The 20,769-nt window shown below is 40.1% G+C and overlaps 1 protein-coding gene across 2 annotated transcripts in view; it reads right to left on the bottom strand.

Annotated features, from left to right (window-relative positions):
• Nucleotides 1-1,795: 1,795 nt before the first annotated feature.
• Nucleotides 1,796-20,769, bottom strand: part of LOC131234779 (probable Histone-lysine N-methyltransferase ATXR5) — a 36,433-nt gene continuing 17,459 nt past the window's right edge. The window contains exons 3-6 of one of the 2 annotated variants that reach the window (XM_058231734.1): nt 3,498-3,745; nt 3,292-3,392; nt 2,992-3,204; nt 1,796-2,280 (exon numbers count right to left, since the gene is read on the bottom strand). In XM_058231734.1, the coding sequence (XP_058087717.1) occupies nt 2,121-2,280; nt 2,992-3,204; nt 3,292-3,392; nt 3,498-3,745 (722 nt within the window). In that variant the 3' untranslated portion in view covers nt 1,796-2,120. The remainder of the gene's footprint in view (nt 2,281-2,991; nt 3,205-3,291; nt 3,393-3,497; nt 3,746-20,769) is intronic. The other variant, XM_058231735.1, reaches the window with a different exon arrangement.

Here is a 20,769-nt window from a genome sequence, read left to right as displayed (position 1 = left end):
AGCTGTCAAAATGGTTCGACGGTGTGGATTTAAGGCACACACAGCACAGCGAGCCCCAGAGTCAGGGGTCGCACCCACCTTAGTGGATCCGGGGTCTAACCTAATCCGCTCCCCATGCCCTCAGGGACGGGGATTTCCTGCGAAAGGCTTTCGCAGGAAGTTCCTGCGCTGGGATGGTAAGTGGGGTCCACCGTGATGTTTGTGATAAATCCATCCCGTCCATTCGTTTTAGGAGATCATTATAGGACATTACACCAAAAATGACATGGATTTCAAACTCAACTGGGCCGCACGAGAGGGAAAACTGAGGAAATAGTTTTCTACCGTTGAAATCTTTCTGGGCTCTACCTTGATTTTTATATGCCATCCAAACGGTTTATAAGGTCATTCCCAATGGGATGAAGTGAAAACATGAAAAACTTAACATGATAAGAAACTTTTGTGGCCTTAAAAATGTTTCAACGGTGGTGACTAAATCACAACTGTTTCCTCTCGTGCGGCCCACTTGAGTTTTAAATCCATGTCATTTTTGGTATAACATCCTAGAATGATCTCCTAAAACGAATGGACGGGATGGATTTATCACAAACATCACGGTGGACCCCAGAAGCACTCGCAAAATGGATGGACGGCATAGACATGCGACACATGCATCACGACTGGACACCACTATGGGACTCAGTATAGGATGGTCCAAGGAACGTGCCACTGCATTCATCAAAATGTTTGTGCTTTCTTTTTCTTCTTCTTCTTTAAAAAAAAAAAAATTATAATAATAATAATAACAATAATCAAGTGGGCCATCCAGGCTAATTGACAGATACACCCCACTATGGATCTCTTTTTTTTTTGTTAGCTTGTTAGTGTACCCCACTGTCAGTTCACACTTCACTGTTAGCCACCCCCACTAGGGATCGATACCAAGACCTCAGTGTTGAAACGAGGTATCTTTCACTCAGTCTACCACTTGAGCTATGGATCAGGGTGTACCCCACTATGGATCATGGATGGCATTACAATCTCTCAATTCAAACGATCCTTGGCTTCCAATAAGGCAAGGATCATTGGAAGGTAACCATTTTCCATGAGAAGAGTCGTGAAAATCAACAGGAATTGAAATGTGTAAAGCGGTCCACATCCACCATCTTCACGTTCAAGGAAGAACCCAGTAAATGTGGCATATTGGTAGGCAACATTCAATCCCAAGTAAACGCACAAGTTGAAGAAAGAACCCTTTAAATGTGGAACTGGTTCCCCTGTAAGTAAAAGCACAACATCACTAAAGGATGAGTATTCCATCCATATTGCAGCAAAGAGCTAATTCAAACATCCCAAAGATTTTGGAGTTAAGCCCAGGGTGGCAAAACTCAAGCGTGTGCCACTGCAGTCATGTATGTAGACACAGGCAAGCCAAAATGGGATCAAGATCAAAGCCACTTATTAGGTGGGCCCACCATGTAGATGCCCCCTTGTTCACTACATAGATCAGATCTATCAGCTCAACAAACATTTCAATGTGTAGAAGTCCACATTCACAATTTGAGTGTGGCCCAAAGAAAGCAGACCAACCTTCCCTCTTTTGGCCAGGGCATCAACACAGTGGGAACAACCTCATGAGTAGCCTGGATCTGAAAAAATGCTGCTCTGCCACAAGGTGGCAAGAGCACTTGCACAAGGCCAGCTGCTCTTTAAACTTTACTGTTGAACTCCAAAACAATGCGCAACTACTGCACGCACACATCAGAGAAAAGTTGGGAGTTCTGAAAGACAAGTCACTCACTGAATACGAAAATCAAAAGCTTAAGATCGACTCATTCTGACATCTGCATTTCAAAATGATGCAAATTGAAGACATTATCCTTAACTGAGAACTGGAAATGACACTCCATGTTAATTTAATCCCATATCTTTCATGGCCTTGGAATGGTCACTGTTACATTGGACAAACAATGAAGGGTCCAACCACAATAAATAGAGAAGGAATGGTGCTGATTTCAGCGTTAGAACCAAATGGGCTGTAAAAGAATCCCTCAAATAACTACCTCAAAAATGACCCGTTCGGATCCTGATTTACACTTTGCATGGACTGGTTAGAGGAAATTCCGTAGTTGTAGAGTAAGTCAGATGAAATGCTGAGTTGGGTATTCCTGCTCATATCCATTGTAATCGTAGTATAGCCTCTCCCCTTTAGCAATATCACGGGTGGCAACAAGTAAGGCCCGACACTCACCATTTACATTATACCTGACACATTTAAGATTTTGTTTCTTCCTACCATCCCTGCACCACAACAAATACTTTTCAAGTAGAGGAGAGGAATTGGTGTTTTCAATTAATAATAAATATTCCCAGGCAGGTTTCGACATGCAATTTTCAATGGGGAAATCAAAATAGACCATTGGGAAAAAAAAAAAAAAAAAACAGAGGAGAAGGAGAAACTAAACTAGGGAAACTATGGTAGTAGACTGCAATATAAAGCCAAAAATCCAATTTGTGCAGTAATTACATGAAAAATAAGGATAATAAAATAGAAGAAATAAAAGCATACCTATATATAGAATATGAGAGTATCTATAACTAACAGTTCATAATAATAACAAGGGTGGAGAACCACATGCATTTTTCACCATTTCTAAAATGGTGGTGAATCATCCACTACAGATGCGACTATGCCATAGTCGGGGCACTTAATCGGATGGAATGTTTCCCAAGAAAAAAATGCATTGGATAACTAAATCCACTGGTTGGCCATCAAATGGTCTGTTGAATAGAAAATGGAAGAAGTCCAAAATATAAGATGGTTAAGATCCCTACAATCATTGAGATTTTCAATATATGTTCCCACAGTACGACCCACGATTTGGAAGTTCCACATTGACTTGCACGGGTGCCATGAGTAAAGTGGATAAGTCACCACCATTTAATAAATGGGGACCCCACAAGTAGCAAAACCTTGATACATAAATGAAAATGAGATGGGATATGACTTACGGAGTGTGATTGTTAATGCCATTAATGAAGCGAGCAATATTTCCACGTTTATCCGGGCATATAACAAGACTCTCAGATGAGTTTGTTGATAAAAGGAGGGTCATCATACTATCACAATCGTCAAGTTCCCGGTTCTTGATATAGTCAACATCACCAGTGTATTCCGTGATGAGGGTTAAATCCTTTATGTTTCTATCGGCTTCTACAGTGAAACTGCACCCAACAGCAGAGTTTGTTATCCCCCAGTCCCACAAAGAAGATGACTAACATGCTGAAACACAAGACCAAGATTGAAAATACCCTTCGCAAGAATCAAAAACTACTACAAGGGGAGGCCATTCCCCCCTTCTGCACATTGCTGAGCAAAACTCTAATGTTTCTGTATCTTCTTTTGAGAGAACCTAGAAGAATAAAGTAGATAACAGAGTAAGAATAGACCAAATGGAAGGAAAAGCGTAAATTACTTCTTGTCGTAAATCCCAAAATTCTGAAGGAAAAGTTCATACCTGCATGCCACCCCTTTCCAGCCTGGCCTGATTAGCAGATCTGGGAGCCATGCCAGGCATGTAAGTGAGCTCATTGCTGAACTCCATCCGCAATGCCGTTAATGCTGTAGCAAGGGAACCCATTTGTTCTAGCCTCCGAACAGGATCTTCTGTTGGACTAAATGGCAATAATCTCCTCCTCTTCTTACACATAACTAAAGGGGTGGAACGCCTCCGACGTTTCCTGGCATCTAGACAGAAAAAATAACCTATATAAGGAGACAACATTGGTCATATGAGCAATGACTGGCAGTAGACACTGAAATGCAAGTAAAAATAAGATATTACAGAAAATAAGATATGGAATTGTTGGAATTCTGTGGCACTAAAACATTCAAGTGTTAGTCTCAACAGAGTTCCAGAGAATCTGGAAAAAGAGGCAAGCGCCATTGGATGCTTGGGCATGTCAAGAACAATCATCCAAACAAAGATCTGGAATTGAACATAGGACCTGCAAATGGAGAATTATAATCAAGGGCATCAAGAAGCGAGAATGTTTTTGCACAGAATCATTGACAGTAGACGTAGTCAAGAACAAGAAATATGGATGACTCGAGTCCATGCCATCCAGCCATATATCCAAGGCTAGTGGTGGATTACCTGGAGTTAATTGCGAGCCACAACACGAGAAGACCATTATCAGCTACTCAGATACTTCAAGAAGCAATACAATTGCGAGTGGGAGGTTAGACTCCTCCAATAGAATAGCACACCTGCCACGGGATGTAATGCAAGGGCATTTTCACATTGGGCACGAGTGCGATGGCCTGTGGGATGCAGGGGAACACTTGGGGTGGGCGGCCCGTGTGAGGCAAGTGGCTCGTGTGAGGTGGGCCCCACCTGTGTGAAGCAGGTGGCTCATGTGAGGTGAAACCCATATGATGTGGGGCCCACGAGGAGGGTTCAACCGAGGTCCTAACCCAAGGGATGTGAGGCCTGGACTATGAGATAAAGGAATTAATTCACCATGCTCTATCAGTTCAAGCTTTTAGAGCAAGTGGTTAATTGTCCTGCATCAAAGTGGTACCAAAGCGGGAGGTCTCGTGTTCGAGACTACTCACTGGGGGTGATTAATTGTCTTGCATCAGGTAATGCATAGTACCATTATCCTATATGAAGAAATCCTTTACAATTTCGTTTCTAATCCAACTGTAAAGGATATAAAAGAAGCAAACAAAAAGAAAATAAAGATTGCGGGAAGAACCAGAATCCTCTATTCAAGAACTAGAGATGACAAAACCCACTCTCTCCTCTTCTTCCAAAGCAAATAACACCCAAAACTCAAAAAACTTTCTTATTCCCAGTGCTAATGCCTTTACACATCTAAGCATATAGGCCTTATACGTGCTTAAAGAAGAGAAAACCCTCATACAATAAAAATGACTTAAATATCCTTGAATCCCGCCACAACTAAATAGGCCTTCCATAAATTGGCCATAGCTCACTCGAACGAACATCTGAATTGCATGATCTAGTGCTCATCTAATGCCAATAGGCTACCAAACAGGTTTCGTGTCATTTTGACATTATTTGATGCCTGAAATCTGGATCCCAACAAAAAAGTGACGAAAATACAGGTTGTGACCCAATCCAACCCTAAAAACTGGTTTTTTTTTTATTTATAAAAATAAAAAAAATAAAAAATAAAATAAAAAAAAAAACATCCACTAAATTTGATGAGCATTCAATTAATCTCATGGGCCTCACAAAGTAAGCTGACCGTTGACTTCATCACATATATCATCAAACCATGGATGTGGTCCAAACTATCAACCAAGACAATCCCAATGGCTGGATTGATTAGCTCTTTGATCAGCCAGCTGGTGTAGCCTTTTGGTTGCATCAATTTCCATAATTGCAAAAGCCAGAGATATCACCAATTTGAAAGAACATTGCCATAATTGGCTAGTGGGTGGAGGAAAGGAGTTCAAGCTCAACTCACGACTCAAGCACAACTCGGCTCCTTAGGGAGTCAAGTTGTTGGGCTCATGAGACTCATTTTCAGTTTCTAAATAGACAAAGATTGGGAAAATTAGTAAAACTACTGATAACCTAGAATGAGTGAGAAAATATAGAAAACATCCATCTTATAAAACTTGAGGTTTTTGTAATGATTCCTCTAGGTTTCATTCACAAATTGCAATAATCGCAACACAACATAAGTTCACTGTTTCGCATAATGATGTGATGTACTGAACTACTAATTCAAGAAACCTACAGCATATATAAACCCAGACCACCAACAACCAAACTAGTTAAGTCTGAAAATAAAAACAAAACAAATAACCAGAAAATTGAAAGCAGAAATAAATAAATGTAGAAATGAGAATATTTTGCACAAACAATAAAAGTACTATATTTCTAGAGAATGTGCATTGGAGAGAACTCTTTCACCTTCAGCCTATTTCATCATCATCATCTACATCTAAACCTTCTCCCAAGTAATTCAAGTCGAATACACTAGTCTCGTTCCACTATTCCACTCTACCAAGGACCATATCATCACCTAAACCATAGGTCATTAAATCTTTTCTAGCTTCCTCCATTCACGGCCTTTTGGGCCTTCCTCTTGCCCTTTTAGAACCTTCAACTTGAACCAACTCACTACTAGCTAGGACTTGAGTTTCAAAAAAGAATAAAACCTCTTCTCAAGAAAATGTTTAAACCTCCTTTTTTAGCTTTTCGAGGATTTTTTATTTTTTCCCTTCTTCTTGGGGTAGAGATAGTAAAAGATGGTACAAGTTTTGGGAATAACCTAAAAGGACCATTCTAGAGGGGTGAACAAAAAGCATAACCTATAATTTGTGTTTTTCCATCTCAAAAGAAGAAAATAAAGAATCAGCCAAGTGGTTTTTCTTATCACTATATAAATTCAATGATCACCCAAATCACTCAAATGACCCAAGCTAGTACTTGGAATAAGAGGGTTGACCCATTGAATCCACTCCAAAGAAGAGGAATCGAGTCGATTCAAGGGTGCGAAGGAGTTGACTGATGGATTTAGTGAGCTATGAGCAGAGTTTGCAAGAGTCACGTGGAAGTTCTAGCCCTCCATATCTAGAAGATCCATGGTTTTGCCATATTAAACTAATCTTGAAAGGGAAGACAGATAGTAGATAGGGTTGTGGCAGCAAAACAAAAGATTTCAGATGGCAAAAATATATGATCTGATGGGATTATAATCAAAAGCAACATAGAGAAAGCATATGACCAAGTTCAACCAAAACTGCTTTGTGAATTCAGGAATGGACATTTCCAGCCAATAAGATAAAAAGGGGCTTGGTGGCGCTTGACTAGTGTTTTAGTTGTCGGCGACAATATTGAATTGTCACTGATAATTTCGTTGTCATTGGCTCTCCAAAACTAAACACCACAAATGTTGTATCTCTTCTGGGTATCGACGAAATTTCACCAATTTTTTTGGATTTTTGATAATTAGAAAATATCGTTGATAAGTTATCGTTGCCAGCTATCACGGGTGGACACTGTAGCTAACAACTACTCTTTATCATCAATAAAATGGTGAAACGTGGCAAACCAATGCTTAGGACAAGAACTCCCAGGAAATATCCCACCAAGACATACAGCAACAGGGAGCTGCAAAGTTTTATTCTGAGCCTGAATTCAAACAAGCGGTCAAATAAGGCAAACAGGACTCAAGGACTTCGGGGCAGCTAAGTCCCTAAATGAAGATCCTATCTTGGAAAGTTAGAGGTGTGGGGTCCAAACAGAAGAGAAGACTCCTCAAAGATCTCTGCGATAGGAGTAAAGCTGACGTAATTTGCTTTCAGGAAACCAAGGTACAAAATTTCAACGACGAGTTGTTGGGTACTCTCTGGAAGGAAAAGGATGCTAAGTGGGTTGCCTTGAATGCTATAGGAAGTGCAAGAGGAATCCTAGTGGCGTGGAAATCCTCATCTTGGACCCTGGAGAATAACTGGAGTGGAACCTTCTCAGTTTTGGTTATTCTGAAAGAGACATCCTCCAATCTCTCGTCTGATTACCTCCGTTTACAGCCCTAATCAAGAAGACAGAAGAAAGAATTTCTGAGAAGAATTAAATGTTACCAGGCAGAAATTCAGTGGTCCCTGGTGCATAGGTGGTGATTTCAACATTACGCGTTATGCAGAAGAAAGATCCCATGGTGGTAAGGTAACTGTTGGTATGCGCATCTTCTCTCAATGGATTGAAGATCAGGAACTAGTGGATCTCCCTCTGCTCGGGGCGAGATTTATTTGGTTAAATGGGAGGACAAATCCAATTTTGTCCAGGTTGAACAGATTTATGGTATCGACTGACTGGCTTGAATTCTTCCCCCCTTCTATCGCAGTCTCTCCTCTTGAATCCTACGTCCGACCATAGTCCGTTGATCCTTGCAGAAGACGATCAAAAGTGGGGCCTAAAGCCGTTCAGATTCGAGATCTCGTGGCTGAAGATAAAAGGCTTTCATCAGTTAATTAAAGAATGGTGGGTAGGATTTAATGTGAAAGGATATGCAGGATTCAGGCTATGTTGCAAACTAAGATTACTAAAAGATAAGATCAAGAGATGGAAAGCGGTAGAGCTTCATTCAAGGGTGAAAGAAAGGGATGTGATCCTTGCCGAGTTGAAAGCGATAGACATTAAAGCAGAAGATGGCCTGAGGACAGCAGATGACGTTACCAGACGAGTTCAGCTGATTCAAATCTATGCTGCAAGCATACTGGAAAATGAAATCTCTTGGAGACAGATCTCGTAGCAAATGGATCAAAGAAGGAGACAAAAAAACAAAATTCTTTCATTGTATAGCCAGTGCGCGTGCGAGATCCAATAAAATCAGCAGTATGGTGGTGAACGGGATCTGCATAAAAGACAAACAGAGCATTTCGAAAGAGGCCATCTGCTATTTCAAGAACCTGCTTTGGGGAGAAGATTGGAAAAGACCCAACCTCGACCATCTCCAGGTAGACAGTTTGTCTGCTGAGGAAGCCAGTGCTCTCGAAGCCGCCTTCTCTTTGGAAGAGGTGAAAGGAGTGGTGGACGCCTTGGGGGGAGATAAGGCCCCTAGTCCTAATAGGTTTCCGATAATCTTCTTCCAATCTTTCTGGGAAGTATTAAAAGGAGATGTCATGGATTTCATCTACGAATTCTATGATAGAGGGAGGCTTTCAAAAGGAACTGGGGCCTCTTTCGTAGCGTTGATTCTGAGAATCCTGGGAGTGCAGTCTTTTAAGGAATTTAGACCGATTAGCCTTCTCGGTAGTCCATATAAGACTCTGGCCAAAGTTTTGGCATCTTGGTTGAAAGGGGTGATGGGTAAAATAATTTCCAACAACCAAGGCACATTCATCCTAGGAAGACAAATTGTAGACAGCGCCCTCATTGCGTATGCATGTTTAGATTCGAGTCACTAATCTAGATCGAAGGGCCTTTTATGCAAGTTAGATATAGAAAAGGCATATGATCATGTAGACGGGGGCTTTCTCCAATATATGCTCCATCGGATGGGCTTTGAATGCAAGTGGGGAAGATGGATGGGGGAATGTGTGGGTTCAGCTTTCTTTTCCATCTTAATTAACAGATCTCCAAAAGGATTTTTCAGCAGTTCCAGAGGGCTTCGGCAAGGTGACCCGCTGTCACTCTTTCTTTTCTTAATTGTACGGAAGGCATTTAGTAGAATGTTGTCCAAAGGCCAGGACGAAGGTATCATCAGCGGGCTCAAAGTGGAAGGTATGGATAATCCGATATCTCATATTCAGTTTGCGGACGATACGTTACTCTTTAGTGAAGCAGACCAGGAAAAAGTGTGCAACTTGCGAACTACGATCAGATATTTTGAGGCAGTTTCAGGTCTCAAGGTCAACATGGCAAAATCTAAGATGTTCGGAGTGAATATGGAGGAAGAAGAAGTTATCAAATTTGCAGACTTTTTCAAATGTTCAGTCAGTCGTTTCCCGACTACGTTTGTGGGCCTCCCGCTATGCATTGGAAAGCCCCCAAAGTCGTTGTGGGACAGGGTCATCGATAAGTTCGGTAAGTATCTAGCTAGATGGAAATGCAAATATTTGTCCCTGGGCGGGCGTCTCACCCTTATCAAGGCAGCGTTGTCGAACCTTCCACTGTGTTTCATGTCCCTGTTTAAATGCCCGACGTCGATAATGGTAACCTTAGAAAAGCTAAGACGTGACTTCCTATGGCATGGGAAGGAAGAGAAGAAAAAATTCCACCTTGTGGAGTGGAAGGAGGTCTACAAACAGACCCAATATGGAGGGGCAGGAGTTAAAGACCTCAAAAGCATGAACCGAGCTCTCTTAGGTAAGTAGACCTAGAGGCTTGGGACCGAGAACGAAACTCTTTGTAACATGATAATCAAAAACAAGTACGGGCGATCTAAAGGAGATTGGTGGACCAAGGACTCTACCTGCTACAGAGCTTCGGCCCTCTGGAGAGGGTGCTATCCATAAAGAAGGATGTCCTTCAAGGTATAAGAATGGATATAGGGAACGGTGGGAGAGGTTGCTCTAAAAGAGGAATTCCCGCATATATTTTGCCTCGCCCCAAACCAGTCCATATCAGTGGGTGAATGCTACTCACTCCTAAGAGGGGAGGTTGTGTGGAGCAAAGGATGCAAAAGATATCTTCAAGATTGGGAGGTGGAAAAATATGTGGCGTTACTTAATCGCATAAACAATATCAAACAAGATCCATACAGAGCAAATAGACTAGTATGAAGAATCGACAAATCGTGCAAATTCTCGGTCAAGTCTTTCTATGATTCAATAGTCAGTAATCTTTCTTCAAGAGAAGAGGCAACGACTAATTTTGTCTGGAAATACCAAGTCCCGCCCAAGATAGCAACATTCGGATGACTAGTAGGCAAAAAGAAGGTCCTCACTGTCGACAATTTGAGAAAAAGGGGTATGTATACCACGAATGTCTGCCTATGTTGTATGGCCACTATTTTAAATATCGACGATATCAGCCGATATATCCCACGATATATCTTGTATCCCACCAGAGCGATACGAAACGCACAAGTAGTGCGATATATCCCACATGTTCAATCTAGTGAGCATTTTTAAATTTTGATGCTCTTATTTTTTGTAAATCATGTTAAATTAGTGTCAAATTGTTACAAATTTATGATTTTTCATGTTCTGCATAAAAAATATGGATTGGGAGCTTCGATTTTGAGATTTGAAGGAGATGGGCCGAGTTGCGAAAAATTGAAAAAAATTCAAAATTTCCCAATTTCTCGCAAATCGTTTGCAATCTTTGTATTCAAACATCACATCAAACATGTCTGTAACCTAATTTAGTGATTCTTCTTTTGCTTTTGAATGTATTGCTTGTGTTTCCACACATCTTCTTACATTTATAAATTATATGAATAGACATTGAATATACTTGATCAATTTAGTTAGACAACACATAGATTAGGACTCCATACAAAGAAAACATATTATGTGTACTTTTTCTTTTTCTTTTTGTAATGTTTTGATTTATAAGTGTGTATTGATGTCTTTTTTAACAATCACCAAAGTTTCATCGAAAAATTCAACCAATTTCCCAATGTTTCCCCATGTTTCCAACAACAACGATACATTACACGATACAATCGATATATCCCATGCGATAACTGATACGTTTCCGTAACCCAAGAATGCGATACGTAACGCGATACCGATATTTTGAACACTGTGTATGGCAGACAAAGAATCGGTGGAACATCTCTTTATTCACTATGCTTTTATAAATCAGATCTGGCCAGAAATTCTACATCGCTTCAAGATTTCATGATCCTTTCCAGATTCAGTAGGAAGGCTCCTCAAGGCCTGGCACGGAGTTAGATTGGGAAAACGCAGAACTATTCTATAGAGAATGTCTCTCCTGGCTGTATGGTGGTCCGTATGGGAAGAAAGGAATGGGAGATGTTTCATTGGTATTTCAAATTTGGTGGAATCCATAGCTTATAGGGTGAGGCAGTTAATTGTTGAGTGGGCAACTACTACAGAAAAGCTGAAGGGTCGTAATTTGCTTTTCATAGGAGTGTAGTTGTATCGCTATCTCAGTGGTCCAACTCCCTCTATCCTCTGTAATTCTTTTTGTATTTAATGAAGTTTCTTTTATCTCTCAAAAAAAAATGGTGAAAGTTTCGACATTTTCATCAATTATCGATGACAAAATCGAGCCAAGGTCTAGGGTAAATACTAGAATATATATATATATATATATATAGAAAAATACCTTTTTTCTTTTGAATCTGTTTGAAAACTCAATTTTGGCCATTTTGAAGTAGTTTCGAAAGATCAAGAATGCTTGGATTGCAGATCGACACGCCAGTCTTCAAAAGGTATGAAATAGCCCAAAAATTTTCGATAAGGTAGTGGATTTTAGCAAGGTTGTAGCAATCTTCTTGCAATTTTCCATTGAAAATTCCTCCCATTGCAAAGAATCGCCGATTTCTACGTTGAAGGGGCTTGAAGATGCTTCAATTAGAATCTAGTTTTAGGTCGTTTCCCTTTCCTTTTTTTCTTTATGACTTGCGGACACAACAACAATGTGTGACTCCGTGGGGCCCACCTCAATGTATGCGTCATGTATCTACACCATCCATTTGTTTTGCCATGTTATTTAGGGCATGGGCCAAAAAATGAAGTAAATCGACACGCCAATCTTCAAAAGGTATGAAATAATCTTAGGTGGACCACACCACAAGAAATAGTGGTCATTGAACACCTACCATTAAAAACTTCCTAGGGTCCACCATAATGTTTAATTCCCATCCAAGTTGTTCATAAGGTCACACAATCCTGGATGAAGGGAAACGACAAATATCCGCTTGATCCAAAACTTTTGTGGCCCACAAAAAGATTCTAAAGTTTTTAATGGTCAATGATCACTATTTCTTGTGGTGTGGTCAATGGTCCGCCTAAGAGTTAGATCTACTTCAATTTTCAACCCATTGCCTAAAATGAGTTGGCAAAACAGATAAGCGGTGTAGATATACAACACATACATTGAGGTGGGCCCCACAGCCAAGTCCCGTCCCACCCACATCGCTAGAAAAGCGGCACAAAAGCTTGGAAAGCCTTTTGCAGGAACTTCCTACAACGAAAAGCTAGGTGGGGTTTCTGGGGTCCATCGTGATGTTTATCAAAAATCTACCCCATCCATCTATTTTGCCAAATCATGTTATCACATGGGCCATAAATGAGGCAGCTCCAAAACTCAAGTGGGCTGAACAACAGGAAAAAATTGAGTAGGGAAATGCCTACCGTTGAAACCTCCCTAGGTTCCACCATGATGTTTATATGCCATCAATATTGTTCATAAGGTCATTCCTATTAGGATGAATTGAAAATAACAAAATATTAGCCTGATGGCCTTGATCCAAAACTTGTGGCCCCACAAATGTTTCAATAGTGGACATTCAATCCTCACTATATCTTGTCGTGCAGCCCACTTGACTTTCGGATCTGCCTCATTTTTGGGCCCATGCCCTGAAATGATCTGGCAAAATGGATGGACGGGGTGGATTTCTCACAAGCATGACGGTGGGCCACACCTAGTTTCCCGCCTTCTCGTAGAAAGAAGTTCATGCGAAAGGCTTTAGCAAGCAATCCAAGGTAGATCCAAATCTCAGGTGGACCACACCACAGGAAACGGTGGTGATTGAATGCCCACTATTAAAAACTTCTTGGGGGGCCACAATTTTTGGATCAAGTTGATATTTTTATTTTACCTTCATCCAGGTTTGTGTGACCTAATCAAAAAGTTGGATGGCAAATAAACATTACACTAAGCCTTGGGAAGTTTTTAATGGTGAGCGTTCAATCACCGTTGTTTCCCTGTGGTGTGGTCCACTAGAGATTTGGATCCGCCTCATTTTTGGGCTCATGCCCTAAAATAATGTCCCAAAATCAATGGATGGCATGGATAAAACACATACATCATTGTGGGGCCCACAGAGCACCGTCCAATAGCTACATCGCTGCTGGCAGTGTCGGTATGCAATCTGTCCGAACGCAACAGCTAAATCGCACCCAATGTGGGTGGGACCCTGACCGTGGGGCCCACCTCAGTGTATGCGTTGTATATCTACACCATCTATCCATTTTGCTAGATCATTTTTTGGCATGGACCCAAAAATGAAGCAGATCCAAATCTCAAGTGGACCACACCACAAGAAATGGTGGTGAATGACCATTAAAAGCTTTTTGTGGGCCACATGGATACTATTGTTGAATACTATTTAGGGGGATTTGAGTTTTCCCTTCATCCAAATCTATGTGACCTTTGCAATAGATTGAATGGCAAATAAGCATTACGGTGGACCCTAAGAAGTTTTTAATGGTGGGCGTCCAATGAACATTGTTTCTAGTGGTGTGGTCCACCTAGGATTTGGATCTGTTTCATTTTTTGGCCCATGCCATAAAATGATATGGTAAAACAGATGGATGGAGTAGATATGTAATGCATATATCAAGGCGGGCTCCACGGTCAGCGGTGGACGTTCAATCCTCATTGTTTGTTGTCATGCGGCTCACCTGAGTTTTGGATCTGGCTCATTTTTGGGCCCATGTTCTAACATGATATGGCAAAACGGATGGATAGGGTTGATCCCTCACAAACATCACAATGGACCTCACAGTTTCATGTTGCAAGTAGCCGCATTTATATTATATAAACTCATTTTGGTTACTATTGGAGTCATTTCTTATGGCAACACATGCTTTTAGGCCCCCATTAAATGAAAACTTATTATATATCCATTCTTTTTGTAATTTTTTTATTCCTAAATATGCACATGTATTAGGCATCTTCTAAAGTTTCATTAAAAAATTCCATTGTTTTCCCCATGTTTCGCCATATTTTCCCTGCATTTCTCGGCAATAACAATATTGTTTATTTATATCCGGCCAATGAAACTCGTAGTGATATCAACAATTCGAACACTGCGCATCACCATTAAAAAAAAGTTCTCATCATGGTCAACACAAATCAAGAAGGGCTTGTAGTGCTTCAAGAAGCCAAATATCCAGCGCCCACCTCTAATGTATAGATCGTCTACCATCCTTGCACAGATTGGGAGACTTCAACTATTATTATGAAGGGATATTTTTTGTTGACTTCTTGCTTGTTCAATATCATTTGGATACCTAATTATCATGGTTTTGAATATTGGTTATGATACAACCATATTGGCCAACCCCATTATGCAATACATGGGGGTAGTGGGGGTTTCGACAAGCCCGACACCGCCATAAAGGTCCCACTATGATTTGTTATCTTCAATTTCCCTTATTTTTTTTCACTTTTTCCTCGTTGCAACAATAGAGGAAGCTTAGACGCTCATTTTTAATTAGATCAAGGCCTATTTTAAGGATCAAAACACAAGATTTGAATGGTATTCGGGAAATCAAAGCAGAACGGACCACTTCGGAAAAAAAAGAAAAAATTGGAAGCAGTAAACCATCACTTTTTTTGTTTTTTTTTTTTTTTTTTTACGTCTTTTTCTTGTATTTCAATGTACTGATCCTAATCCATTAAATCATGCTTTACTGCATTTAATTAGGAGCTATTGGTTGACACTCAACAGATAAAGCTGACAGACAACATTCTTATCAAAGAATGGCTCATGAGACCATCACATCCATGTCGGAAAATACAAATTCTGCATCCTCCCATTTTCAATTTTTCCAGCTTTTTTATTTGGAATTTTTCAGAAATAAATAAATAAATTCGCAGCACGCGTGGTTATCAGCCAGCAGTCTATGTGATACCAATATTCAAAACCTTCCTCATTATAGGGCATAAAATGAGTTAGGAGTTGAATTAGTTATAACATACTAAATTATCTCAAGAAACATTTTTTTGTTGCTCGCACTAAATTATAACAAGTTACAATCCCCTTCCCTCTCTTCACCCTCTCTCTCACGAATGTGGGGCCCACATGACAGAGGCACAGGCAATTAAATGTGAGGCCCACCAGGTGAACAGCTATAAGTATAATCAATGTGGACCAGCCATTTTTGTGGCCATTAGGATATAGTTTAGATTGCCTGCTGAAAATTGATTATTGAAATATCATTCTGACTGTCAGGTTAAAGCAATTCTTGAAAGGCCAGATAATTAAGAAGGGTGGGACCATGTGATGGATGGTCTAGATCAATGATTGCAACTTTCCAAATATGATCACCCTGAACCATTAATTTTCCTAGCTGCTGATCGATGGTTAAAACCATACGTTAAAAAGTAACTATCAAGAGTCCAGGGTAGCAAAAGGTGTGGCCCATATGATGGACAATCCAGATCAATGATTAGACCCTTTGCAATATAATTAATTGGGAACCATATGGTGAACAATCCAAGCCAAGTTACTCTTTCGAGGAACATGCAAGGGGGACCGCTGGACAGTCCTACTCCTAATCGATATCGGACCTTATCAAGCACAATCTATGGGGATTGTATTTTCCTACACAATGATAAAATGGTTAGAATTATTTGATCAAAGTGATCATTGGGAGTCATGGGCAATCAAAGGTTTGGTCCACATGATTGATGGTCCAAATCAACAATTGGACTCCTGGTAAGATTTATTGCACCAAGCTGCTCGTTGTTTAAGGCCATATTAATAATGAGACCTGAATAAGTAATCACTTTATTCTTTAAATTAGTAACCAAGCAAGTAATAAATTTACAAATGCTTGAACTTCAAATCTTAAGTAGGACAACCAAACAACTAATGATGTGAATAGAATCGAATAAATTGTGGATGGTGGCATGTTAGATTCTCGACAAAGTAATTTTCAAATCTTAATTCTTTTCCCAAATGAGGCCTTAGGGTTTGGAATTTACTCTATTATGAAATTTTTTAAGTCTATCTTGGGTACCAAATAAAGTTCACTTGAATTGGGGCTAGTTATAAGCAATGTTTTAAATATCAACGATATCGGCCAATATATCCCACGATATATCTTTTATCCCACGTATGCGATATAAAACACACAAGTAGTGCGGACATATCCCACATGTTTGATCCGGTGACCATTTTCAAATTTTGATCCCTTTTCTTGGTTGAAATTATGTTTATTCAATGTCAATTGGTTACAAATCTATTGGTTCTTCATGTTTTGCAAGAAAAATCATGGAGTTGGAGCTTTGATTTCAATATCCCATTGGTTCTTCATGTTTTTTTTTTCAAAAATTTCCTTCTACCAGCTGTGAATTGAGACTAATTTCAATGTATTTAGGAGTATTTGATGAAATGATCATCACATACACTTTAATTTCAAAATTTGCATACAGGTGGTCTGATTTTGGGGAAATATGGAGAAAATTCGATATTTAGGAGCTTGCAATGTTGCACTCCAAACATGAAATCATGCATGTATGAGGGCTAATCTACTGATTTGTCAAGTCCTTGTCAATTTTCGGAAAATAAAAATCATTTTTAATTAAAAATTAATTAAAAAAATATTAAAATACTAAATTTTTTCTTCGAAATTTTCCTTCAATCAGCTGCAATTGAGACTAATTTCAAAGTATTTAGGAGTGTTTGATGAAATGATCATCACATACACTCTAAATGGTCATCACCTATTCATTCAATTTAAAAGTGTGTATTAAGGTCTTTTTTTAACAATCCCTAAAGTTTCATTGAAAAATTCAACCATTTTCTCAATGATTCCCCATTTTTCCCAAAAATTGCGATAAATTACCTGATACAAACGATATATCCCGTGCGATAACCGATACGTATCTGTATCCCAAGGATGCGATACGTAACGCGATACTGATATTTCGTACACTGGTTATAAGGTCTTTTTGATGTATCTAAAGCCTCGCAAGAGATGCATCGAGGTTACTCAAGCTGGCCAATTGAGGATACCAACCATCAAAGTGTACTCTGCCTCACATCAGCCCCATCAAATCCCATTAACTGAATGTACGATATGAACCTTCGAACCATCCAGACTATAGATAGACCATATCAAGTCTAAAGTAGCCCAATGACAATCTGTATACAATCAACAGTCAAGTTGGTCTTTAGGAGCCTAAAATATGTAATTGGATGGTCCACATGTTCAAGCAGATGATTAGAGTAGCCTATTTATATCAACCGAGTGTCCCAATGAGTTTTTCATATGCTATTTAAAAAAATACACCAACCCTACAGCGCTAGGGGCCATATGGTTTTGTGTACATGCACAAACAATCTTATAGGTATAGCATTTGAGTTTTTTTTTTTTGGTGAGCATTAATGGAGATATTTTATTTCAAGAGGCTAAAAGCCAGAAAAATACAAGCCAAGCAAAAACCAAACCAAAACCTAACAAGCCATTAAGCTAAGACCGATCACTAAAAGGAAAAAGACCCCCATTCCATTACATCCATCCTGACTTTTGAAATGACCTTCAAAGCTTCCAAGGAAGAGTCCCAAAAACAACAGTTGTCAAGCTCACCCCATAGCTACCAAAATCCTGCCATAAGCCATTCTCCAACACTCTTGCTTGCTTTTACCAACTCCCCATTTGCTCCATGAGCACATAAAGCTTTTCATAGAACCAGGGTTCACCCATTTCACACCAAAACTGCCAAGAAAATCATCTCACACCTTCCTAGCAAAAGGGCAATGAATAAATAGATGGTCCACCGTCTCCTTATTGCACATACACGGGGAACACATATTAACAATGGTCGTCCCTCTTTTCTGCAAATTGTCAATCGTGAGCACTTTGTTCCATCCAACCAACCAAGCGAAAGTGGCAACTTTAGGAGGCGTGCCACAATGCCAACAGAAGTGTGAGCCCAAACGGAGTTTGACAATAATCCCTCCAAAAAGATATAGAAGGATCAAACCAAGAAAGATCCTTTTTTGGTCAATGAGCTAGATCATGGAGTCCTTCGCTAATGAAGGCGACCTTATCTCCACAAGCCGATTTAACAAAGATAGAAAATCTGCCTCCTCCTAAAGAGGCGGAGTCCACACCACCCCCACTTTTGAGAATAAGTAACACCAATCCAGAGATCCCCATCCACCACAATACTTGCCAACAATGGGAACTCCACTTTTATACTTCAACTCCCCACCCACACATCCTCCCAAAATCTAATCCTACTACCATCCCCAAGAGCGAAACCAACCGCATCTTTAAACCACCCACCTATACACATTGTATCTCTCCATAACCCCGCAGCTTTGTATAGAGAAGATTTTTGGTCCACCATCCCTTTCATCCATAACATATTTCTCAATAATAACTTCCTTCCAAAGGCTACCCTCCTTTGACCCAAACCTCCTTAACAATTTCCCAATAAGCACTTCATCCATGGTAGCCAATTTTTTTATGTCCGCGTCCCCTTCCAAGAAAGGTCTACACATCCTCTTAACACATCAAATGGAACTTATCCTTCTCCTCCGCACCCTGCCATAAGAAGCCCCTTCTTAAGCGATCCAGTCTTTTCATTATAGATTTGGGGCATTTGAACAAAGAAAGGTGGTAGATTGGTGAGTTCGAAAGAGCCGCTTTAATGAGGGTTAATGTTCCCCCCAAAGATAAGTGGCGAGGTAAATAACTTATTCTCCACTCTTTCAATCACATTGTCCCAAAGATGCAAAGCAAGCTTCCCAACACACAATGGCAAACCCAAATACATTGAGGGGAAAGAACCCTCTTTGAACCAAAAAAACCTTTGCTAGCTCCGCCATTTCCTTGATGTATTAACCTATTACCAACAGCACACACTTGTTAACATTTACCTTCAATCCCAAAGCCATTTCCAAGCCAATATATATGTAGAGAGGAATGCTCACCTGCGCACCAGTTCTCACGAGAACTCGTGAGAACTTTTTGAGAACTCATCTCCCGTAATATGAACCGAAGATCAGAACCATCCATGTGATGCAGCACGCCATGAAAACCCCCAGGACCCAACTTTTACCCTGATCCAAAACTTTGGTGGGCCATGGAAAAATGAAACTGTTTCCTCCCTTGATTTGCCTCTCTCTTTTGTCATGGCCCACCAAAGTTTTGAATCAGGGTAAAAGTTGGGACCTGGGCGTTCCATGGGGTGTTGCATCACGTGGGCGGTTCAGATTTTGGGCTCATATTATAGGAGATGAGTTCTCACGAGTTCTTGTGAGAACTGGTGCACAAGTGAGCATTCCTATACACACACACACACACACACACACACTACTTGGGCACTATCCCCATCATTGAAAATAACGGTGGCATCCGGGTACTGTAAGTGAGATATAGCTAGCTCTCCTTTTGCAGACCTTGAATCATTAAATGATGTGCCTTACAACTGCCTTATCCATCACCATACTGAAGTCTTCCATAACTGCTAGAAACAAGCAAAGCAACAGGGAGTCTCCCCGCCTAAATCCATTGGACGATTTAAAAACCCCTTAAAGTGACCCATTGACTAAAACTAAAAATTTATTCGACCAAGTACATCATTTAATCCAACACCTCCATTTTCTGCCATAGCATAACCTGTCTAACATGTAATCTGGAAAATCTTAATCTACGTGCTCATAAGCCTTTTCAATATCTAGCTTGCACACAACTTCTTGCTTACTTGCTTTAGAGTGAGCATTGAATCATTCTTGGGCTATCAGGGCACTATCGAGAATCTGGTGACCTTGAACAAAGGCCCCTTGGGCTTTTAGAGGTCACATAGCTTAGGGTAGCTTGAAACCTTGTAGCTAGAATTTTGCTATAATTTTATAATGAGAACAAATAAGAGGCTAATAGGTTGGAAATCTTTAAGATTCTCGATACCCACTAATTTCATAATAAGGGCAATGAAATGTAGCACCAACTTAGAAGCTAGCCAGTCATGTAGGAAAAATTCATCTACAAAAGCCTTCACATCCACTTCAACCGTTTTCCAAAAAACCTGAAAGAAAGCCAACGAATAACCGTCCAAACCCAGTGCCTTCTCTATACCAAGAGCCTCCACAGCCTTCTTGATTTCATCATTAGAAACTCTTTTTTTCAATATCTTCCACCACCTCCACTAGGATCCTTTTGAAAGTGAGGTTGTCGAGTCTAGGTCTCTTTCAACCTTCTCCAAATAAGAGATCCTTGTAGAAATTAACAATTGCATCACGCACCTTCGAATTTTCTTCCACTCACTTCCCCTCCACCTCTAAAGCTTAGAGTTTGTTTGATCTTGCCCTCACAGTAGCCATGTTATGAAAGAACTTCGTATTTCTATCAACCTCCCTAAGCCACAC

The sequence above is a fragment of the Magnolia sinica genome, chromosome 19 (assembly GCF_029962835.1).
Source record: "Magnolia sinica isolate HGM2019 chromosome 19, MsV1, whole genome shotgun sequence".
Lineage (NCBI taxonomy): Eukaryota > Viridiplantae > Streptophyta > Magnoliopsida > Magnoliales > Magnoliaceae > Magnolia > Magnolia sinica.
This window is presented reverse-complemented; position numbering and strand designations above follow the sequence as displayed.